This window comes from Acinonyx jubatus, chromosome A1, assembly GCF_027475565.1.
Source record: "Acinonyx jubatus isolate Ajub_Pintada_27869175 chromosome A1, VMU_Ajub_asm_v1.0, whole genome shotgun sequence".
NCBI lineage: Eukaryota > Metazoa > Chordata > Mammalia > Carnivora > Felidae > Acinonyx > Acinonyx jubatus.
The window spans coordinates 201,529,871-201,554,791 of NC_069380.1; the positions used below are offsets into that span (position 1 = coordinate 201,529,871).

General features: G+C 42.3%; 1 protein-coding gene across 4 annotated transcripts in view; it reads left to right on the top strand.

The window, feature by feature from the left end:
- Positions 1-16,847: 16,847 nt before the first annotated feature.
- PAIP1 (poly(A) binding protein interacting protein 1) overlaps positions 16,848-24,921 on the top strand; it is a 30,967-nt gene continuing 22,893 nt past the window's right edge. Inside the window, exons 1-2 of one of the 4 annotated variants that reach the window (XM_053200887.1) lie at positions 16,848-16,872; positions 18,541-18,710. In XM_053200887.1, coding sequence (XP_053056862.1) covers positions 18,612-18,710 — 99 coding nt within the window. In that variant the 5' untranslated portion in view covers positions 16,848-16,872; positions 18,541-18,611. Of the gene's footprint in view, positions 16,873-16,976; positions 17,178-17,301; positions 17,955-18,540; positions 18,711-24,921 lie in introns of those variants that run through there. The other 3 variants (XM_015063319.3, XM_027076285.2, XM_027076289.2) reach the window with 3 other exon arrangements.

Below are 24,921 nucleotides of genomic sequence, written 5' to 3' on the forward strand. Positions count from 1 at the left end.
TGACTCCCAATCTCTGCCTCCTCGTTACATTGCCACCCTCTCTGCATGTCTCTCTGTGCCCAAATCTCCATGTTCTTTCTCTTATAGACACCAATCAGCTATGCCTTGGTGGCTTAGTTGGTTGAGCATCCAACTCATGATTTTGGCTCAGGTCATGATCCCAGAGTCATGGGACTGAGTCCCATGTTGAGCTTCTCTCCTTCTGCTCCTCTCCCCCACTGGCATGTGCTCTCTCTCTCTCTCTCTCTCTGAAAAAAAAAAAAAAAAAAATTAAAAATTAGAACAAATCAAGTTTCTTTGGGTGTTTCCCTCACCTGTAAAAAAAAAAAAAAGAAAAGAAAAAAAGGACACCAGTAAATGTAATTAAGGTCCACCCTAAATCCAAGATGATTCCATCTCAAGATCCTTAACTAATTACGTCTGCAAAAGCTGTATTTCCAAATAAGGGTGGTGATAAGTTGTGGGGGGACACTATTCAACCCACTGAAGGGGCATTCTGTGTCTTTTTTAATAAATTTTTTCAATGTTTATTTATTTTTGAGAGAGAGAGAGAGAGAGAGAGAGAGAGAGAGAACAAGTGGGGGAGGGGCAGAGAGAGAGGGAGACACAGAATCTGAAGCAGGTTCCAGGCTCTGAGCTGTCAGCACAGAGCCTGACGTGGGACTCAAACCCACGAACTGTAAGATCATGACCTGAGCTGATGTCGGTGCTTAACAGACTGAGCCACCCAGGCTCCCCGCATTCTGTGTTTTTAAGGGTGCTACAATGTAAAGAGGAGTAGTATTTTGTTTTTTGGTTTTCGTTATTAATTTTTTTTAATGTTTATTTATTTCTGAGACAGAGAGAGATAGAGCATGAGTGGGAGAGGGGCAGGGAGAGGGAGACACAGAATCCGAAGCAGGCTCCAGGCTCTGAGCTGTCAGCACAGACCTCAACACGGGGCTCGAACTCACAAACCATGAGATCATGACCTGAGGCAAAGTCGGATGCTCAACCGACTGAGCCACCCAGGAGCCCCTGGTTTTTGTTTTTTTAAACATAGATAGATTTAACAGTTCTTGAGTTTAAAGTGAAAATCCAAATTATTTGGTGGAAATTCAAATGAAAGTTGTACTGTATTAATAATTAGAAGAATTTCCTCATATACTTGCTATGTGCTTTTTTTTTTTTTTTAGTTTTTAAAATTTATTTTTTTTTTTGGTAATCTCTACACCCAACATGGGGCTTGAACCCACAACCCCAAGATCAAGCGTCACATGCTCTTCTGACTGAACCAGCCAAGTGCCCCATGTTTTGCCTTCTTAAATGAAAATTCAATGTAACTACATTTTTTCTTCAATTTTTAAAAAGAATTTTTTTACATTTATTTATTTTTGAGAGACAGAGAGAGACAGACCACTGGTCAGGGAGGGATAGAGAGAGAGGGAGACATAGAATCCAAAGCAGGCTCCAGGCTCTGAGCTGTCAGCACAGAGCCTGGCACGGGGCTCAAACTCACAAACCGTGAGATCATGACCTGAGCCCAAGTCAGACACTTAACTGACTGAGCCACCCAGGCGCCCCTCCTTCAGTTTTAAAATACATATAAGTATATATTGTCCTCTCAAACTACTAGATTATAAAACTCCACAATAGCAGTTAACTTGTTTATATTTAATTTAAAAAATATTGCATTCTGATGAAAACTCTAGTTCAAATAAACAGTTTTTTTAACACCTTTGTGAAACATGGTCTCTTTGTAGATCTTTTTTTATGCTAGATGTTACCTGTAAAAACCAGAATTTCTCACCTTTGCTGGCTGTCAATATACCACTCTCCTATGACCTCCTACTTCTGTAACCATTCATTCTCAGTTCTTTAGCCACTTAAATGTGCCAACATTTCAAATGTTCTCTTGGCTCTCTTTCCTTTTAACTTGAATACTTTCTTCCTGGCAGTCGAATGTCAACTGTGCTATGGCAACTTTGAGCTTAATGTCCAGCCCAAATCTCTCTTCAGCTCCAAACTCATGCAGCCAACTGCTTCGGGTCATTTCCAAGGAGATATCCACAGGTATTTTTTTTTTTTAATGTTTATTTATTTTTGAGAGAGAGAGCAAGGGAGGGGCAGAGAAAGAGAGGGACAGAGTATCCAAAGCAGGCTCTGTGCCCAATGCAGAGCTTGAACTCATGAACCGTGAGATCATGACCTGAGACTAAGACAGACGCTCAATCGACTGAGCCACCCGGGCGCCCCTAGCCACAGATATTTTAAAGTCAACGTAAGAAAATCCTCTCTTGCTCCTCTCCTTTTAGCTGTAACAAAATACTTATTGCTTCCTAAATGTACAAAGCTGTTGTACACCACCCCCCCCCCCCCCCCAGCCATTTTGCATGCGTTTTCTTCACTCTGGAATGCTCTCCGGTTCTCCCTATTCTTTGCAGACTTGTGCTCGGGCTTCTCGCTTCCTCTGTGAAGCATTCCAGGGAGACTTGTTTGTCTTTTCTTTCTCTGAGCTAGCACAGTGCTTGGCATGGAACAGATGCTAAATAACTATTTTGCAGGTCGTTGTAAAGAGGAAAAAAAACTAGTGTAAAGAAGATAGCCCGGGGTCTGGCATAAAGATTTTCAGAAGTGTGCCCAATTTAATTTTGGCAGAAATGCAAGAGCAATTCAATGGAGGAAAGATAGCCTTTTTAAGAAATGATGTTGAAGTAACTGGACATCCATAGGCAACAAACACTTAGCCTAAATCTAAGTCTCACAGTTTATACAGTAATTCGATCAGAATGGGATACAGACTTAAGTGTAAAATTGTCCCCAGCTAGACCCCAAAACTGGGCTTTCACTGCTCACCTGCTTGTATCTACTAACTTCTGTCTTACATTTTCCTGTAAGCTCTTCTTTCTGGCTTTCCTCTAGACTCAGGCAAATGAAACCAGAAACCACCCCCCCACACACACCCCCCCAGACACACACACCCTCCCGTGATAGCAACTGCCTGGGCAAAATCTCCCAGCTGGGCCAGACCACCAAGACCAGTTGAGCTAAACCTGATTTGTGCCTGTGCAGATGGACCATGGAGTGACCTCTAGAATGACCTACAATTATCTTTACTTCATAGTATTAAAGTCTCTACCTAAGGAGGAGCCTCACATGCAACATATGTATCAGTGTGTTTCCTTAAGGCACATGCATGACCTTATGCCCTCCTTTGTGTAGGATGATGAAGCTTCCTTATCTAAATATTCATCCTAACCCTAAACAAAAAGAACCCATTCACCCTCTCTTGGGTATTCACAGCTTTGGAAACCATTCCCTGTGATCTCCTTATTTGCTACAGATGAAAGTTTCTTTGGGCAACAACTCAACCTGGTGCAATTTCTGACTCACCAAGGAATGAACTCGTGTTTGTTCATTCAACCGAGGCATCTGACTCTTGGTTTCAGCTCAGAGCGTGATCTCACAGTTTGTGGGTTCCAGCCCCAGATCAGGCTCTGCGCTGGTGGCACTGGGGGTGCGGAGACTGCTTGGGATTCTCTCTGCCCCTCACCCATATGCGCACATGCTCGCTCTCTCTCTCTCTCTCTCTCTCTCTCAAAAATACATGAACATTTAAAAAAAATAAAAATCTTTGGCACTGTGAAAGACCTGATTAACAGAATAAAAAGAAGAGCTACATAATGGGAGAAAATATTTGCAAAACTCCTATCTACAAAGGGCATATATTTAGGATATATAAGGAACTCTCAAAATTCAACAGTTTTTAAAAATCCAAATAGAAAATGGGTAGGGGTGCCTGGTTGGCTCAGTTGGAGGAGCATGCGACTCTTGATCTTGGGGTGGTGAGTTCTACCCCCATGTTGGGGACGGAGATTACTTAAATAAACTTTAAAAGAGAGAGAGAGAGAGAGAGGCACCTGGATGACTCAGTCGGTTGGGCATTTGACTCTTGACTTCAGCTCATGTCGTGATCCCAGGGTCATGGGATTGAGCCCTGCGTTGGGCTCCACGCTCAGTGTGGAGCCTGCCTGAGATTCTTGGTCTCTCCCTCTGCCCCTCTACCCAACTCATATTGCTTTCTCTCTGTCTCTCAAAATAAAAATAAATAAATAAATAAATAAATAAATAAATAAATAAATAAATAGAAATGGTCAAAAAGCATATTTCACTGAAGAGGGATATAAGCACATAAAAAGATTTTCAATATCATTAGTCATTAAGAAAATGAAAATTAAGGGTACCTGGGTGGCTCAGTTGGTTGAGTGTCCGACTTTAGCTCAGGTCATGATCTCATGGTTTGAGAGTTTGAGCCCTGCATGGGGCTCTATGCTGACAGCTTGGAGCCTAGAACCTATTTCAGATTCTGTGTCTCCCTCTCTCTGCCTCTCTCTCTCTCTCTCTCTCTCTCTCCCCCCCCCCAAAAATAAACATTAAAAAAATTGAAAATGAAAACAGAAAATGAAAATTAGAACTACAATAAGACATTACACATCTGGAGTGCCTGGGTGGCTCAGTCAGTTAAGTGTCAGACTTCAGCTCAGGTCATGATCTCATGGCTCATGGGTTTGCTCCCTGTGTCAGGCTCTGTGCTGACAGCTCAGAGCCTGGAGCCTGCTTGAGATTCTGTCTCCCTCTCTCTGTGCCCCTCCCCTGCCTGCTCTCTGTCTCTCTGTCTCTCTCAAATATAAACATTAAAAAAAATTTTTAAAGACATGTTACACATCTATAAGAATGTCTACAATAAAAAATAATATCAAATAGCAAATGCTAGCAATGATGAGAAGCTGGATCGCTCACACACTACTGACAGGAATGTAAAATGGAACTTGTAGTCACTCTGGAAAACAGTTCTCTAGTTTCTTTACAAACTAGCCATGCACCTATCCTGTGACCTAGCGATTACACTGGGCATTTGTCCTAGAGAAATGGAAATTTATGTTCACACAAAAACCTATACACATATTTTCATGGTAGCTTTTTTCATAATAGCTCAAAACTGGAAACAACCCAGATGTTCTTCAACAGGTGAATGGTTGAACAGACTGTTGCACAGCTTTACCATGGAATAGTTCTCCAGCAAGGAAAAAGAATGAACCACCAACACATACAATGTTGATGAGTCTCCAGACAATTATGCTGAGAGGGAGAAAAAAGCTGATATCAAGAGATTACATACTGTATGATTCCATTTATATAACATTGGTAAAATAACAAAATTATGGAAATAAAGATCAGATTAGTAGATTCCAGCGTTTAAGGAGGAGATAAGGGTGGATGTAACTAACAAAGGGCAACATGAGGGATCCTTGTGATGATGGAAACGTTCTGTATCTTGACTGTATCAGTGTCAATATCCTGGTTGTGACATTGTACTAGAGTTTTGCAAGATGTTACTATTGGAGGAAACTAGGTAAAGAGTACTGATGTTCTCTGTATCATGTATGTCTTACAATTGCTTGTGAATCAACAATTATCTCAAAATAAAATACTTATTTTTAAAAATAATCCCGGCAAGTGTGGTAAAACATTAATGAAGAAATCTAAAAGGAGGGTATACAGGCTAGTACGTAAAATTCTTTCAAATTAGCTGTATTATTGAAATTTTTCTTAGTATAATTAGAAAAAACTTAATGCAAACTATTATAATTAGATTGAGGCAGTCTTCCCACTCCTGTAATCTGGAGGATAAAAGTGAAACAGATTCAACTCATTAGTAACATACATTCAATTCATTTCTTTTTTTTTTTAATATTTATTTTTGAGGAAGAGAGAGAGAGAGCACAAGACGGGGAGGGGCAGAGAGAGAGAGGGAAGGAGACACAGAATACAAAGCAGGCTCCAGGCTCTGAGCCGTCAACACAGAGCCCCACACAGGGCTCAAACTCACAAACCATGAGATCGTGACCTGAGCCGAAGTTGGATGCTTAAACAACTAAGCCACCCAGGTGCCCCTCATTTCTTTTTTTATAAGCTATTTTTTTAAGTTTATTTATTTATTTTGATAAAGAGAGAGAGAGAGAGAGATCACATACATGAGCGAGGGAGGGCAGAAAGAGAGGGAGGAGAGGATCCCAAGCAGGCTCTGCCCTGTCAGCGCAGAGCCCAACTCAGGGCTCTATCCCACGAACCAGAAGATCATGACCTGAGCCAAGATCATGACCTGAGCCGAAATCAAGAGTTGGGATGCTTAACCAACTAAACCGCCCAGGCACCCCATATTCAATTCACTTCTAAGTGCCTCTTTTTCGTGATACAGATTTGTCAAGTGAGCTTACCCACTGCACAAGAAATAAATTTCATGAAATGGTTTTTCAGTAGTGGGGCTTTTTTTGAAATAGAGGTAGAAAATGTTGATGGTTCAAGAGACCATGATAAATTGGGGGGGGGGGGTAATGAAGTTTTTCATCCTCCCCCTATCCCACTTCAGTTTTTTTCAACATTTCCAATATTTATTAGGCCTGCTGATTCTCAAATTTCCCTCTCTACTGCTCTTTTTATTTATATAATGACCAACATACTCTCAGGATCACATTGCTCACTCTACCACTAGGTGATACTTTAGCTATCACATCTCTGTGGTAGATTTTGAATCAAAGACCAATTACAATAATTTATGGCATTAACTCAAACATTTTAAGTAGTTTCAGGGAACAATTCATTTCAGAGTTTAAACTTGGCTGACCTGAAAAGTACCTATAAATTCATAGCGATGATTAAGAATTCTTTGTTTCTTAATATCCATTATGGGCTCAAGAATACCAAAGCATACAACGTTCCACTTTAGGATACTAAGAATAGTGAAAATCTGTGTCATATGTTACAATTTACATAGTACCTTCACATATGTGATTTCACCTGATCATTTCAATAATTGAAGTAAGTATTGTTCTTCATGTTTTAAGATGAAGAAACTGGTTTGAGGTTAGCTGACCCACCTAAAGTCACATCAAAAAAGAGATATTGCTGAGACGTGGATGCAGATCTTCTAGTTCAGTGATTCCTGGTGGGGAAGAGCATCCTCTAGGCAGAGGATGCTAAGATAACTGACTGGCCTGTGGGGTGAAGGATAAGGAAGATAAGGAAAACAGGCCCCTTCAGAGAGAGACACATTTCTGTGAACATCAAGAGTCCTTCTTATTAGTACCTCCCAATTCATTTACCTGGATTATAGCTTCTACTCCCTTACTGAATTTGAAATAAGACCTTCTCACGAAAGCCTTTCCTGACTAACCAAGGTTGAGTAAGATGCCCTCTCATTAAGACCCAAGCTTTGGGGTGACTGGGTGGCTCAGTCAGTTAGGCATCCAACTTTGTCTAGGGTCATGATCTCACGGTTGGTTCTCGTGAGTTCGAGCCCCATGTCAGGCTCTGTGCTGACAGCCTGGAGCCTGCTTTAGATTCTGTGTCTCCCTCTCTCTCTGCCCCTCCCCCCACTTGCTCTCTGTCTCTCTCCCTCAAAAATAAATGAACATTAAAAAAACATTTTTTTAAATTTTAACATAAAATTTTTATGTACTATTGAAACAGAAAGGAGATTTAGCTGACCTTTGAAAAACATAAGGGGTTAGGAGCCCTGGCTTTCTCTCATCCCCCACAGCTGAAAATCTACATATAACTTTTGATGCCCCCAAAACTTATCTAAGAGCCTACTGTTGACCAGAAGCCTTATCAATAACATAAACAGTCAATTAACATATGTTTTGTATGTTATATGTTTTATATACTATATTCTTAAAGTAAGCTAGAGAAAGGAAATGTTGTTAAGAAAATCATAAGGAAGAGAAAATACATTTACAGTACCATATTACATTTATTGCAAAAAAAATCTGCATGTAAGTGGCCTGTAAAGTTCAAACTCATGTTTTTCAGAGATCAACTGTATGGCTTTTGACCTTATGCCAACAAAAGAGCAGTACATAGACTGTGCCAGAGAGATAGGGAAGCAGAACACATTAGTAGCAAAAGATGTCTTATTTGATATTTATATATTAAACACTCATGTTCCCAATTGTCTTTTGAATGCCAAATTTGGACTCTGAAAATAACATTTCTAGCTATTACATTACCTTGTTGCTGGCCAGCAAGCATTTCAGTTCAATTAGTTGAATTGTGCAATCAGTAGAATATTGCCTGCTGTAATTATTCACCCAGAACTTCCTCTAAAATTTTCAACTCCTATCTCATGCTCTGACCACCACATTCTTCCTTTCCAGCTCCCCTATTTCTGACTCTTGATTCCTTTTTCCTTCCAAGCTATCACTTATCTTTCATCTTCAATCCTGTCTCTATCTAGTTTAAGCCACGAGCAACCTCTCAGCCCCTTCTGACTTTACTGTTCTGCCTCAACTGCATAATGAAATTTCACTCCCACTAACAGGCTTCTCAATTCTTACATCAGGTTGCCAAGGGTTGCTAGAGGAAAATCACAAAATTGTTCAGAGCGTTGCCCCTGCAAATCTCTGGTCTCCGACTTCAGCTGGACTTTGTGCAGCACCCAGCGGTTCACCTGTGAACTGACCCCCTTCCTAAGCAGCTTCCTCGCCCAGAGCCACCACGTGCAAGCATTGCCACTTCCCTCAAACTCCCTCTTTTTATGTCTCCCACCCTCACAGTAAAGACAGTTCCTCCCCTTTTTACTGAGAACATGGAGATCGTGTTAAGTTTCCAGCACCCTCCCTCTCCTGCAATTTCTCTGCATCTGCTTCTGTTTCTTAGTGAAATAGCTTTCCCCCGTCATAAGTTATTTCTGCCACCTAGACTCTGAATTTGTGACCTGCCTCCTCCTCTAGTCCTTTATTCTCTCAGTTTCCTTCTTTTCCCCTGATGTTTTCCTTTCCCTCATTGCCTTTAGCTAACAAATGCATTTTTCTCCCATCTTAAAAAAAAAAACAAAAAAAAAAAAAAACAAAAAACACCACTATAATGGCAACACAACATCTTTAATACACTTGCCTTACAAACTTGCCATGTCTCTCCCATGTATTTTACTGTCAAGTTTAGAGCTGCCAATACTTCCTAATACTGACAACTGTTTGCACCCAAATCACTCATAAATCTCTAATATCATGAGAATACCTATTTATTAATTTACAGTGAGCAGTATAACTCAAAGAGAATAGAATCTTTGCATCTCTGTGACCCGCTTATTCTAGAGATAAAATGTAGTGTTGTTTCAGCGTGTGGACTCTGGACTTAAGGGAACTGGGTTGCTCACTATTTATGTGATCTTAGGCAAATTAATTAACTTCGCTGAATCTCAGCGCTTTCATCTATAACATGAGGTAAATAGTAAATAATAGTACGTACTTCACAGGGCTGTTTGAAATTAAATGAGGCAATTAAGTGAGATACCCCATGTGTTTACTTGGAACACAGTAAGTGCTAAATATTAGCTATTATTGTTGTTATTGTTGTTCTCAAAGTGCAAATTTAGGCAAATTATAACCGGAAGATCGGTGGGTGAAGGAGGACTTGGTTCCCGGGGGTGGCTGTCGTTCAAGCGTCTAGTGGCATCAGGCAGTAGGTACCTGCCAAGGCAAGTAGACTGCTCCAGCTCAGAGAAGGTGCACTTTCACAGATTCTTTTCTCCTTCTTCTTATTTTTGAGAGAGAGAGAGAGAGAGTGAGCAGGAGAGAGGGGCAGAGGGAGAGAGACAGAGAATCTAAAGCAGGCTCCAGGCTCAGTGCAGAATGGAACTCAGGACTTGATCTCACACCCCTGGGATCATGACCTGAGATGAAAGCAAGAGTCGAACACTCAAGCAACTGAGCCACCCAGGCACCCCTAGATTCTTTATAATCCTACTTTTATTTGACCTTTCTAACGTACAACACTCTTGGGCTCTCCCTTTTTAACATCGCCGCTGGCTTCTCTCCGTTTCAGTCCTATGTAAACACAGTAAACAAATTCCTCTTCTTCAACCCAGCCATTGAATTTGCACGTCTCTTTCTTCTTTGGCCTCTTTCCACTTTCCTCCAAGTAATCTTATTTCTCCTGTGGCTTCAGTTATCAAATATCTAACTATAGACAACATTCCTCTGAAATCTAACTCCATTTTTTTTTTTTTACCTGTCCACTGAACAATTCCACTCAGATGCTCCAAGTGCCAAATGAAATGTCCAAAATAAAGCTAGTGAGAGTCCCCTCTTTCGCTGAACCTGCTCCCCTCTGGGACGGGTGTCTCCTTTTGGAGAATGATGTACCAAAGCCAGAATCCTGGGAGTCAACCTTATCTCCAGCTTCTCAGTAAGCCCCACATACAACTGTCAATTTCTTCAGAAACATTTCTTGAATTTGGCCCTCTCTCCAAGCCCACGACCACTACCTTAGTCACCGTTATTATTTCCCTCTGGAATTTCTGCTACAGCCATCACAGGTCTTCCTGCTTCTAGTCTCAGACACCTCACAGGTACTGATCTCATACTGCTGCTTATCCTCAGCACTAGAACAGTGTCTGGCACAGAGCAGACATGCAATAAATATTTACTGAATGAATTTACTGAATTCCTGCCCTCATGGAGTTTACAGTCCAGCTAAGAGATCATCATTAAACAAGTAACCACAGCAAACATTGGGGAGATCCCAAGCAGCATTCCTAGCACTCAAAGATGGATTGGAGCCTTGATCCAGGAGTCAAGTGTTCACTGGCTGGGGCTACATTTCATAGAAGGCCCAAGAGACTAGGAGAGAAAGATAATTTACACAAATGAAACCCAAGAGAATAAACATGCCAACTAATTTTTCTCTCTCTTAATGATGGCCCCACTAATTTATGGTATGTATGTTGCCATGATAATGTGGGTGGGGAACTGAACTAACTAGGGAAGTATAGGGAGTGATAGAATAAGAGGAAATAAGATTTATTTCTGTGTTCCGTTTTTAAAACTTTTTATTTAGAGATAATTTAGATTTACAGGCAGTTATAAGAAATAATATGGAGAGATCTTATTTACCCTTCACCCAGTTTCCCTCAATGGTAATATCTTGTGTAACTATGCATAAGTATAATACAATATCACAACCAGGAAATTGACAATATGCCCACCTTAGTTTTACATGCACTCATCTGTGTGTGTGTTTACACAAGCATATATGCATTTAGTTCTATGCAGTTTTATTACCTGTGTAGATTTGGGTGAGCATCGCCACAGTCAAGAACAAAATAGTTCCATTACAATGATTCCTCATACTACTCACCCTTTTAATGTTTAAGTTTATTTATTTTGAGAGAGAGCGAGGGGGGGAGGGGAGAGAGAGAGGGAGAAAGAGAGGATCCTGAGCAGGTTCTTCACTGCCAGTTGTGGGACTTGAACTCATGAACCGTGAGATCATGACTTGAACCAAAATCAAGAGTTGGACACTTAACCAACTGAGTCACTCAGGTGTGCCTAATGTCTATTTTTGAGAGAGAGAGAGAGAGAGAGAGGGAGAGGCAGAGAATCTGAAGCAGGCTCCGTGCTGTCAGTGCAAAGCCTGACATGGGGCTCGAACCCAGGAACCATGAGATCATGACCTAAGCCAAAGTCAGACACTCAACCGAGTCACCCAGGTGCCCCAGTAGCCACCCTTTTAATAGTCACACTGCTTCCCCCTAAACCCCAGCCTTTCCCTAATCCCTGGAAACCACTAAGCTATTTTCCAACTTTATGATTTTGTCATTTCAAGGTTGTCTAAATGGAATCACAAAATAGCCTTTGGAGATTGGCTCTTTTTTTTTTCCACTCAGTATAATTCCTGTGAGAGCCATCAAAATTGTTGTGTCTCAGTAGTCGTCCTTTTTCTTGCTGAGTAGTATTCTATGCACCACAGTTTAACCATTCATCCATTAAAGAACACGTAGGTTGTTTCCAGCTTGGGGATGGTATGAATGAAGCTGTGATTAAAATTTGGGTACAGGCTTTGTGTGAACATAAATCTTCATTTCTTTGGGATAAGTGCCTAGTTTGAGCTGCTTTAACAAAAGACCACAGACTGGGTGGACTAAACAATAAATTTGTTTCTCACAGTTTTGGAGACTGGGAAGTCCAAGATCAGGGTGCCAGCAGGGTCAGGTTTGGGTGAGAGCCCTCTTTCTGGTTTGCAGATGGCCATCTTTTTGCTGTGTCTTCACATGGTGCAGAGAGAGTGATCTCTGATCTCTTCCTCTTCTTATGAGGGCAAGAGGCCCATTATGGAGGCTATCATCATGGCCTCATCCAAACCTAATTACCTCCACATATCATCGTAATGGGGGTTATAGATTTCACATATGAATTTGGAGGAGACACAAACATTTATAGCATTCTGCCCCTGCCCCTGCAGAAAATTCATGCCTTTCTGACATGCAAAATACATTCACTCCATCCCAAGAACCCCAAAAGTATTAACTCATTCCAGCACCAAGTTTAAAATCTAAAGTCCAAAATCTCATCTGTATTACCTAAATCAGGGGCTTCTGGGTGGCTCAGGTCATGATGCCACAGTTTGTGAGTTTGAACCCTGTATCGGGCTTTCTGCTGTCAGCACAAAACCTGCTTTGGATTCTGTCTCCCTCTCTCTCTCTGCCCCTCCCCCACTTGCACTCTCTCTCTAAAAAATAAATAAATAAACATTAAAAAAAAATTCCTCTAAATCAGATATGGATGGGGGCACCTGGGTGGCTCAGTCAGTTCACTGTCTGACTCAGATCAAGATCTCAGGGTTGTGAGTTCAAGCCCCATGCATGGAGTCTGCTTAAATCAGATATGGATGAGATCTGAGGTACAATTCATCCTGAGGCAAAATTCCTCTCCAGCTACGAAGCTGTGAAACCAGTCATATGCTTCCAAAATACAATGATGGGGCAGGCATTGGACAAACATTCCCATTCCAAAAAGGAAATAGAAAAGAAGGGGTAACAGATCCCAAGTAAATCTCAAACCTACTAGCAGGCAAATTCCATGATATCTTAATACTCAAAACCAATCCTTGGATTTATCTCAATGATTATAGAGGCTGAAAAGTCCCATGGTTTGTTGTTTGCAAGCTGGGGAGCCAGGAAAGCTAGTGGTATAGTTCCAGTCTAAGTCTGAAGGCCTGAAAACCAGAGCACCACTAATGGTGTCTCAGTCCAAGGCCAGACCAATGTCCTAGCCCAAGCAATGAGTCAGGAAAATGGAATTCTTCCTTCCTCCTCCTTTTTGCTCTCTTTAGGCCCTCAATGGTTAAGATGACACTTTGGGGAGAGCCATCTGCTTTACTCAGTCTACTGATGTGAATGCTAATCTCTTCCAGGAGCCCCGTTAGAGACATGCTCAGAAATAATGCTTAGCCAGTTACTTGGGCATCCCATGGACCAGTCAAATTGACACATAAAGTTAACCATCACAAATATCCAGGAGTGCAATTTCTGGGTTATATGGTAGTCATATGTATAACTTTTAAGGAAATTGTCAAACTAGTTTCTGGAATGATTATACCATTTTACATTCCCACCAACAAGTGACTCAGTTTCTAGTTTCTCTACATTCTCGCAAGCATTTGGTGTTGTCACTATTTTCTTCTTTTGCCATTGTGCTATGTAGGTAGTGAAATCTCATTGGGGTTTTAATTTTCATTTACCTAATAGCTAATGATGTTGAACATTTTCCCCCATGGGCTTAAATGCCATCTGTACATTCTCTTCAGTGAAATGTCTGTTTTGTCCGCTCCCTAAGTGGATTATTCTTTCACAGTTGGGTTTTGAGAGTTCTTCATATATTCTAGGTACAGGTCTTTTGTCAGTATATGGTTGTAAATATCTTCTCCTATTTAAATTTTTATGAAAACTTTCTCCTATTAGCTGGACTTGAAAGGCTGCACTGTCTACTCCCATATGGTCCAATGGGGATTTTTTTTAAATTTTTTTTTAAACGTTTTATTCATTTTTGAGACAGAGAGAGACAGAGCATGAACGGGGGAGGGGCAGAGAGAGAGGGAGACACAGAATTGGAAGCAGGCTCCAGGCTCTGAGCCATCAGCCCAGAGCCCGACGCGGGGCTCGAACTCACTCACGGACTGTGAGATCATGACCTGAGCCGAAGTCGGCCGCCCAACCGACTGAGCCACCCAGGCGCCCCAACCAATGGGGATTTTGAGGCCATTAAGTGCTACTGGTTTCTGAAAAACAATCTTTTCTTTTTTAAAGCATTCATCTTTTAACTTAAATCTCTCAAGAACTAGGAAAGAAAACCAGTCTTTTCATCATCACTATACTGGTGACACAGGAAAGGAAAAGCTGTATTGCAGGTGATTCCCATCACTGTTAAAAGCCTTTATGTACCAAGTACTGGGCTAAGATCTAAGGGTGTAGAGATGAAAGGTGGCCTCTGGTTGGGGTGCCTGGATGGCTTAGTGGGTAGAACGTACAACTCTTGATCTTGGGGTTGTGAGCTCAAGCCCCATGTTGGGTGCGTAGTTTACTTAAAAAAAAAAAGTGTCCTCTGACTTCAGAAGTAGTTTAGTGAAGAGGACAGTTAAATAGACTAAACAGTAAAAATCCAGCATACTAAGTGCCAAGATAAAGTTTTTCCAAGATACAACTATCATAAGGGAAGCATCTAAGATTAGACAGCTTGGGGAAGTCTTCCGGAAAAGTTCTCTCAAACCCAGCTTAAGGAAACAAATTCTTTCCATATTTTACAGCAGGTCCTTTTCCCAGATTTACAACATATTTTCCAGCCTCTCCAAATTTAGCCCTACCTTCATAAATCAATAAGAAAGGCGTAAGTGTGGAGAAGGAGCATTTCTGATGATTCTCTCCAGAGAGTCCTACCTGGTGCTCATGTTTGTGTGTGTGTGGCCTCTTGGCATTTTTTAAAAAAGTAGTCTCTCCTCCCAATGTAGGGCTCAAACTTGCAACCCCAAGATCAAAAGTTGCAAGCTTTATAAGTGAAATTAGTCAGATAAAGACAAAAATCAATATGACTTCACTCATATGAGGACTTTAAGAGACAAAACAGATGAGCATAAGGGAAGGGAAACAAAAATAATATAAAAACAGGGAGGGGGACAAAACAGAAGAGACTCAAAAATATGGAGAACAAACTGAGGGTTACTGGAGGAGTTGTGGGAAGGGGGGATGGGCGAAATGGATAAGGAGCACTGAGGAATCTACTCCTGAAATCATTGTTGCACTGTATGCTAACTAATTTGTATGTGAATTTAAAAAAATTAAAATGAAATTTAAAGAAAAGGTTCTAAGATAGGAAAAAAACAAACAAACAAAAAAAAGAGTTGCAAGCTTTACCAACTGAGCCAGCCAGGTGCCCCTGGCCTCTTGGCATTTTGCATTACCTACCACCTGCCACTTAGTCCTATAACAGTCCCCAGATGGATATAGTCCTTGTAGTATCTTGGCACCTTTTCTGTGAAATGTGGGTAATTGGAAAGGCTGTCTCATAGGATGTGAGGATTAAATAAAATGATAAAAGTAAAGCTCTTGAAACAATGGCTGGCACATACTAAATATTAACTATTGTTATTGTGATGAAGCTAAATCCATCCCTGTTATCTCTAAGTCTACCTTTCACATCTCATAAGAATAGGGGTAAAGTTACGTAACAGTAAATAGGGAGAAGGCACAGGATAACATCTCAATTAAAGATACCCTGATGTCTCCATGGATGCATAGTAGCCTTAGTCTCAGATAAGAATGTCTCAGGTGTAAAGAAAGTGCTAGCCATCATCAAAGTTCCTAGGGGAACAAAAGGGTAATGAATGCGAACAAAAGCCTGGCACAGGTCGAGGGTATCTACCTAATGGAACATTAGGATAACTCACTCTCACTGTTTTGGAATATACAGTTTGTGAGTCCTTCCTGAAGAACAGAAAAGTAAGAAGTGACTGACCGCTACATAAAAGAATGGACTTCAATGTCCCCATCAAATTTTTACACTGTTGTCTTGTCTTTGTAATAAATAGTCAGTGCTACAACATACTTACTATTTTAAAGATGAGGAAAATGAGGCTCAGAGAAGCTAAATCCCTGGCTTACCTAGGACCACACAGGCTTTAAGGGTCAAGGCCAGGATCTAAGCCAAGCTCTGGTCCACTTTGAATCCTACATTTTTCACCACACCAAAGAACCTTACTTTTTGTTGGCTTCCTTCCCTTCAATTTTTGCCAACAATCAACAGCATGAATCATTTATTTAGGATTGCCGTAATTAAAGCCATTCTTCTCACTCATTTAGGTGAAGCTGTTAATCTTGTTTTTATTAGTAAGAAGAGAAAATGGTTAACATGAGTTTTGTTCCTAATTGAAATGATTCTCAAGATGACAAGATTGAAAAACATTAAACCTGACTTAATATAAAGGGCTACAATTAGAGTTTGTGAGGATATTTCAGTATAACAGTAAAGAAATGAATTTTTTCTCCTTTTCATTACTTACATTCATTCTTCATTTGGCTGTCACAGCACCAGACCTGACAAAAACAATAATTTACACATCAGTAATGTCTAGAACTTTGCTGTGCAATGCGGTAGCCACTAGCCACATGTACCTACTGAACACCTGAAATGTGCCAATCCCAACGGAGACGTGCTGCAAGTATAAAATACACATTGTGTTTTAATTAGTACGAGAAAGGGGAAAACATCTCATTAACATTTTTTGTATTAGTTACATGTTGAAATACCATTTTGGATATATTCGGTAAAGTAAAATAGATTAAAATAATTCCACCTTTTTTTTTTTTTTTTACTCGTTAATGTGGCTTCTAGAAAATTTGTAATTACATAAGTAGCTTGCGTTTGTGCTCGCGCTATATTTTTATTGGACGGTACTGGTAGACGACGAAAAAGAGGGTAATTTCATTGAAAGGTAGTGCATTTTGTGAACATTTCCGGACGGGAAGAGAAAAGAGAGAAGACTGAAGCCTGGGCACAGTAGGTAGGACCTACTCTGATAACTACCTTATGTGAATTGAAAGGGGCGGGGGAGAGAGGTGCATTTTGATTGCGTTCCCCCCTCCCTCCCCCGCGGCCGACCAGACAGGTGGCGGAGCTTCTCCCGCAGCGGTCCTTCCGGGCCAGTCCTCGCGCCGGCCGGCTCCGGGTCATTGAACACACCTGCGCGCCCACGGAGGTGCGCGTCCGCGAACCCTAGCGCTGCCTCCACGCCCCCTCCCCCCGTATTTTTATTTTCCTGGCATCAACCGTCAGTCTCGCACTTCTCTACCGAGAGGCACCGCGTAGGTAAGGCCTGCCTGGGGTGAGCACCCCTTTCTCCTCTCGGCCCGCCCCGGGGGGTGGGCCGAGATGCCCTCGCCCGGTCCCCGCGTCGGGCAGGGCTGTCCGGCGGCCGGGAAGCCACTGGCCGAGCGGCCTGCTGGGCCGCGGCACCCAGCCCGCCACGAACCGCAGCAGACGCGGAGGACGCGCCCGGGGCCTCCGGGCCGCGGGGGGCCGCTGTGACCCGCCTTCGCCCCCGCCGCGCCGAAGGCGGGGGAGCCGGGTTTGGGGGAGAATCGAAAAGCGGAGGGCAGCCGCGGGGGGCGGGCGCTCTGGGGCGGCGGGTTCGGCGGGTGCTCTGGCTGCGGTCCGCTCCGCCCGAGGCGCCAAGGAACCGCGCAGGGGCCCGCAGCCCTCCTCCTCCATGAGGCCCGAGTGAGCGCGGCGGCGAGAGCCGGCCCGCGGCGCCTCCCCCCCCGGCGTCCTCTCCCGAGCGCAGCGGCAGCGGCCCCCGGCGGCGGAGGAGGAGGAGCATGTCGGACGGTTTCGATCGGGCCCCAGGTGCTGGTCGGGGCCGGAGCCGGGGCCTGGGCCGCGGAGGGGGCGGGCCTGAGGGCGGCGGTTTCCCGAACGGAGCGGGGGCTGCTGAGCGGCCGCGGCACCAGCCGCCGCCGCAGCCCAAAGCCCCGGGCTTCCTGCAGCCGCCGCCGCTGCGCCAGCCCAGGACGGCCCCGCCGCCAGGGGCCCAGTGCGAGGTCCCCGCCGGCCCCCAGAGGCCTCCCCGGCCCGGGGCGCTCCCAGGTACGGAGCCGCTCTAGGGGACCCTGTCCTCCTGGGCCAACGCTTCCCCACGGCCCTTGGCGCGCGGCAAGGCCGGCGCTCTTTTTCCTTCTACCCCCCAACCCCCCCGTTCCCCGAAAGCGTTCCCCGAGGGGCCCGGTTGCTCCGGGGTGGGGACGGGCCCGGAACGGGGTTTGGAAGGTGGCTGCCGGAATCCTTTGTGCGCCCCGGCTGGGGGGAGGGGCCCAATGCGCGGTCTCTGAGTTCTGCCGTCCGGGGAGGAAGTAAAAATCGCCTCCCCCTTCCCAGCCTTGGAAAGGGAGACCTTAAGCGTGCAACCACCTCTTTTAACTCCTTAAAAACGAAAAAAGGAAAAAGAAAGCTCTCGAGCATTCATTTAGGAGGCAGGTATGGCCATAAATGAGCTAAAGCAGCCTATTGTTCCTTTTTGCAGGCTTTCTGTATATATCCTGGCGATAACCTTAATATTCGTGACAGTTCTTGTTTAACTCTTAAAAACCAGTCCTTCTCCTGTGGCTTTTCAGCAGATAGTAAGTTGCTATACAAAGGAATGAACGCATCTAACACCCCGTTTTTCCTTTCTCAGAGCAAACGAGGCCCCTGAGAGCTCCACCTAGTTCACAGGATAATATCCCACAGCAGAACTTGGAGTCAGCAATGGCTAAACCCCAGGTGGTTGTAGCTCCTGTATTAATGTCTAAGCTGTCTGTGAACGCTCCTGAATTTTATCCATCAGGTTATTCTTCTAATTATACAGTAAGTATGCCTTTTTACTACAATTCTGGATTAATATTACTGGAATAACGTGATTATTACTTTATGTCATTAATCAGTATTATGGAACTTTCTACTACACATAAAAATGTCATGAATTCTTTACACTCTCCAAGAAACCAGACAGATTCAGGAATATGTTTTGTGGTTTGTGATGTTCAAAATATCCATGTAAATTGAGAGTAGACCTTTTTGTCTTTTTTCACTGTATTCCCGGTATCTATAGAGTATTTCTAGCCTAGTAAAGGATATACTTAGGGCACTTTCAATATATAAAACTAAAATTTGTGTCCAGGGCCACCTGGGTGGCTCAGTGCGTTAAGCCTCCGACTTCTGCTCAGGTCATGCTCTCAGGTTAGTGAGTTCCAGCCCCTGATGGGGTTCTCCGTGCTGTCAGCACAGAGCTGGCTTCCCATCCTCTGTCCCCACCCCCCCGCCCTGCTTCTGTGCACTCACACTTTCTCTGGTTCTATTTCAAAAATAAACATTAAATTTTAAAAAAACTACATTAAAAAAATAACAAAATTTGTGTCCAGACTAAGTGGATGATCTATAGAATAATGGCCTGGCAAAGCTGATTTTAAATTGGATTTCAGCAAGATAACTGAATATTCATTGGTAGTTTTAGAGTAAATTAAACCATAGTTATGCTGCGGACTAATTTGAGGTAAGTTTTTTAATGTTACACATCTGGACTCTATTATGTTAAAACAAGTGTTTCTGGTTGTAATTAACTAAAGAAACGTAGGAGGTTTTGATAAAGTGTTTACACAAGTATGAAGAACTTTTAAACTTTCAGGTTCATTTTTGTCAATAACTTAATAAACTGAACTCCTTTTAAGTGGGAGAAAACACAACACAATTGGGAATATGTCCTGGGTAAATGCATAGCAATTGATTGTAGATAAGTGGGGCAGGAACCATTAGAGGGTTAAAATGATACTTTAGCACAGAAGTCTTCTCTTTCCTAATTTCTTAGTTTTACGGACATTTAACCCAATAGTGTACATAAAGGTTAGCTCAAAGTTTTACAAAATGAACACTTAAGCAACCAGTGTCCAAACCAAAAAAAGGAACATTAACAAAGCTCCCTATGTGTCCTCCTAATCATTACTGCTCTCCAGGTTAACTACTATTTTGATTTACAAGTTTTGCCTGTTTTCAAAGTTTGTATAAAAGGACTCATACAGAATATATTTTTTTAACTTTTTTTTGACATTCAAATTAATCCATGTTTTAGCTTATAATTGAAGGTGACTTAATCTAGCATTCCATTGTGAGAATATACCACAGTCCCATCTTGTCTGTTTTTGTTTTAATATTTGTCCCCTTTGTCTCCTCTAAAATTTTTTTTTTAATCTTAAGGAGGCTTCACACCTAGCGTGGGGCTTGAACTCATGACCCTGAGATCAAGCGTTGCGTGCTCTATCAACTGAGCCAGCCAGGCACCTGTTTCCCTTTGTCTCTTGATAAACATTTGATTGTTTCCACTTTGGGGCTATTATAAATAGGGCTGCTATTCTACCCATGGGTACATACCTAGGAGTGGAATTGCAGGGACATAGGGTGGTCAACTCTTCCCCCCCCCCCCCCCCAGAGGTTTTAAGTAATCTCTACACCCAGCATAGGGCTTGAAGTCCACATCAAGATCAAGAGTTTTATGCTCTACCAACAGAACCACCCAGTTGCACCGGTAGCCAACTTTAATGGAGATTGCCAAATAGTTTCCCAAAGAGAATGTTCCAATGTATACTCTGAGTAGTATGTAATTTCCACTTACTCTGCTTCCTTGTCAGTATTTGGAAATTTCTGTTTTTAAGTTTAGCCATTCTGGTGGGTATGTGGTATCTACTTGTGGTTTTTTATTAAATTTTAATGTTTGCTTATTTTTGAGAGAGAAACTGTGTGAGTAGGGGAGGGGCAGAGAGAGAGAGAGAGAGAGAGAGAGGCACAGAACTTGAAGCAGGCTCCACACTGTCAGCACAGAGTCTGATGTGGGCCTCTTACAAACTATGAGATCATAACCTGAGCCGAAGTTGGATGCTTAACCCACTGAGCCATCCAGGTGCCCCACTACTTGTGGTTTTAATTTGTGTTTACCTGATAACTAATGATGGCACACCTATTTTGTTGCTTCTTGGGTGGGGGGCAGTGCTTTCCTTCCATATTTGATAGAAAAGGTATGGAAAAACTGTACCCCATGTTTTAGAAACTCCATGCATCTTAGACTGCCATAGGAAAAAGCTTTGGTGGGCATCTGGATGACTTGGTCAGTTGAACGTCTGACTCTTTGATTTCGGCTCAGGTCGTGATCACATGGTTCATGAGTTCGGGTGCCACATGGGCTCTTGGCTGACAGCAAGGGGCTTGCTTCAGATTCTCCCTCTTTCTCTGCCCCTCCTCCACCTATACTCACTCGCTCACGTGTGCACGCTCACATGCTCTCTCTGAAGATAAATAAACTTAAAAAACAAAAAAAAGCTTTGTGGCCGGGAAGGGGAAAGGATAGGCATTCAGAAAGAGCAGTTGATTTGATGTCAGTCATGTAAAATAGAAGCGAGGACAGCTTGGATTCTTGCCAAAAAGTTGTATTTGGCTCGGAGAGGAAAAGAACCATTGGAGAGCTGTGAGTAGTTGAATTAACTCTTGAAGAGCACTTTCAGACAGCCACATACTGTTTCCCATTTGTCTCCCTGTTGGGCCATTTTATGATAGGGATGTGTTTTTTTGTGTTTTTGTTTTTTTTTTTGTTTTTTCCAGAGTTCTGTATCAACTAGTTTACATAGTTCAGGTGACTCCTGGGCTACAGAGCCATGTTGGTCCACTTATTTTGAGCCATTGTCCTCTGTTAGGCACTCCTTGATATCTTCTATTAGATTAGTTTCTTCTGTGCTCAGTTGGCCAGAACAGATTGCAAACCAGAAGCCCATGGCTCGTGTGTGGCCTGCAGGTGTGTCGTCTTTGGCCCTCATTGTTTTTCCTTTTTTTTTTTTTAAAGGCCTGTTTAATAACCAACCAGTACTTAAATTAGATGTTGCAAATCTAAATTTTCTGGTTTCTCTTAAAATCATAAGATGGGGTTGTACCGGACTGTTAACTTTGCTAGAGCAAAAAATTGTCTGCAGCTGAATGGAGCCAGCCACCTTAGATGGAATACATGACCTCTAATTGCTCATTGGCTTGCCTCATTTGTTTGTACTCCGCCTCTATTCTATAATCATTCAAGATTGCTACCCCTGCTCTGGTGCATTCTCTAGTCTTCCTCATTTACCCTTTTACCCTCTATCAAAGGTAAGTGTTTTACTCTGTCCACTTAGTCACAGAATGGCGGTATCCTTGGTTTTTCCCTGACTCTTAGGATAGGGTCTTGTGACAGATAACAGTAGCCATAATCCAAAGTTAGTTATATTCACTCACTCATTCAACAGATAGTTGGATTCTTACTGTGAGCCAAGCACTGGGGATACAGCAGTGAACAAAATAAAAGTGCCTTAAGTCTGCTTTGATATGCATGAAAATCTGGGTATCTTTGAACTGGATCTGTTCTCAAGTATTCATACTTTTTTCTGAAAGCCTTTATGATAGTTGCTTGTGCTTTCTCAACCCTGCCAAGATTCTGAACCCTTTTATCCTCGAGTCCTTCCTCTAATCCCACTGCTAGAATTTCCTGCTTTCTATGCTTTCTTACCAGGGAGTTGCTGTATCTGTCAACTCCTGGCTATTGCTTCTTCTCGGATCAACCATTACATCTTGAATATTTAATCACAGCTCACTTACAAGAACCAAAAATTCTACATAGGAATTCACAAAGCATTTATTAAGAAACAAAAATCCCCACCCGTCAAAATCCCTTCTTTCTTCTAAGAATGTTCCCCTCAAGTTACTGCCTATTTCTTTTGCCTTTCAGTAGTGATGTTCTCCTAAATGTAAACTTATTCACTGGTAGTACTATTTTACTTCTCAGTGATCAAACCTCTGTAGGCTGATCCCCCTATTTGATTTGGTACTATTTTTGTGACCTTTACTGATGCTCTTTGGGTTTTAAAATCTATCGTCCTCTTTTTATTTGTTTATCTACCTTGAGAGCACGAGCGGAGAAAGGGCGAAGAGAGAGAATCCTAAGCAGGCTCCATACTGTCAGTGCAGAGCCTGACATGGGGCTTGATCTCGCGAACCGGGAGATCATGACCTGACCTGAATTCAAGAGTCAGATGCTTAACCTACTGAACCACCCAGGTACCCCTAAAATCTATTGTCCTCTTAACCCTCATCTTAGTAGACTGACCACCGTATGATCTGTGCAGTTTAACAAGTCCCAGTGAGTCTGGTCCTGTGCTAGGGGCCAAGGGTACCTTTTCAGTCTTTTAGAAGTTCCTCTTGTTTTTATAAAAACTGAATATTTAAGATACCAATTTTAATTTTTCCCTCTCTCTGCCTAGTGTTTCATTCCTAAGACTGCAACCATTGTTCTTTCAGATTTCAACTCCTAAGATTATTCTGTAGCATTTGCCTCTGACCACCTCTTCTTTTTCCTTTGGCCACTGGGGCAGTGCTTTCTTCATCCTTCCAGTTTGCAGATCATTCCTTCTTCACTCAGACTGTAGTCCCCTGAGGTTCTTCCCCCCCGCCCCCCCACATTTTATTACCTGCCTTGGTGATCCTACCTGTCACTTAGAATCTGACCATTGCCTGTCTACTGATACTGAAATCTAATTCTTTCTCTGAACTCCTGCCTTGTGTTTGTTTTGACTTGTTCATGAGGATCTCACGTTGAAATTCAAGTATAAAAAAAGAATTTATCTTCTGCAAGTCTGTTTTTTTATATTCTGACTAGCTGTGTAGGCCAAAAACAGTATATTGACTCCTGTTTGTCTTTCACACTCTTGCCCCCTTCAAACTAAAGTAGTCTTGACTCTGCCACCGTCTAGGTGTCTGATCAGTTTCCTTTTATTCCTGTTGCTTTGGATTAAGGTCTTCTCTGTACCAATGTATTCAAAGTCTTCCATGAAAAGTGCATTGTCTAACTGTCCCTCCTAATCTCTTGGCACAGAATTCTAAGAAAAATAAGTAAAACTTCATCCCTCAGCTTAAAAGCCATTTAACTCCACATTGAAGACTGATGAAATTTGTACTTGGAAAAATCTGGTACTAGAGAAATAATGCAAACACATCGGAGTGCTGGTCTGTCCAGAATACTCTGTGCTTCCTTTTTTGCTTGAAATGGCAGCTTGTGAACCAGTCCCCTGTAATGCTTATAATCAGAACAGCTCTACTCTCCCTTCTTTACTTTTGGACTTTGGGTTCTCTTAAAAGAGTTCTGCTTCTTTGAGACTGCATTTTTGCCACAGTGAGTGACATTTGATAGAAACCAGAAATTAATACCTTCAGCTAGGATGTGTCGGATTCCTGCTTTTCTGTCAGTAGTAACAGGACACTCCAAATCTATAAAACTCTATATGTCAAAGTATTTTTAATGTAAAATGTATATGTAGCTAATATTAAGTGTATTTAATGTATGCATTTATAATGCTTAAGTGCTTTCAGTTTTATAAAACAGTGGTCACTATTTATAATATGAACATTCATGGACTCCAGAGCTGTTATCCCTTGTCTGTCTTTCCAGAAATTTTCACCGTCTCCAAATCTCTTAAAATTAAGCTGTCCTAAAATACGGTTCTGTTCTTCGCATTTAACATTAGTGATTTCTGTATTAATAGATGTAAATCTATCGTGTTTAAGTGGCTCTTTGATCTATTACATGGATATAAGGTGGTATGTTTAGCCAGTTCTTTGTTGATTGTTAGGTGGATTGTTGGCAATGAATATTCTTGTACATATGTCAAAGTTGGATTTTAAGCCTTTGTCAGTTCCTTGGAGTGTAGCATAGAGGTTAGAACCACAGGGTTTGTTCTGTGCTCAGTTCTTCTGACTAGCTGTGTGACTGCAGCAATTACTTAAGTTGGTACATGGTCTTTCCTTGTTCCAACCTTCTTTGCCCAATGGTTTTTCCACTGGCTTTCAAGCCAGTCTTAGTGTGGTCCCTAAGATTGTACGTGATTTCCCATCTGCCTCATTGATCTTGTTAGCTATTACCCCCTCTTCAGTGTCTGTTCTGGCTTTTCTTAAAGGTATCAGATAAGCACCTATCGTCTTGAGGCCTGTGTGCTGCCCTTTTTTTTCCTTTTTTTTTAAA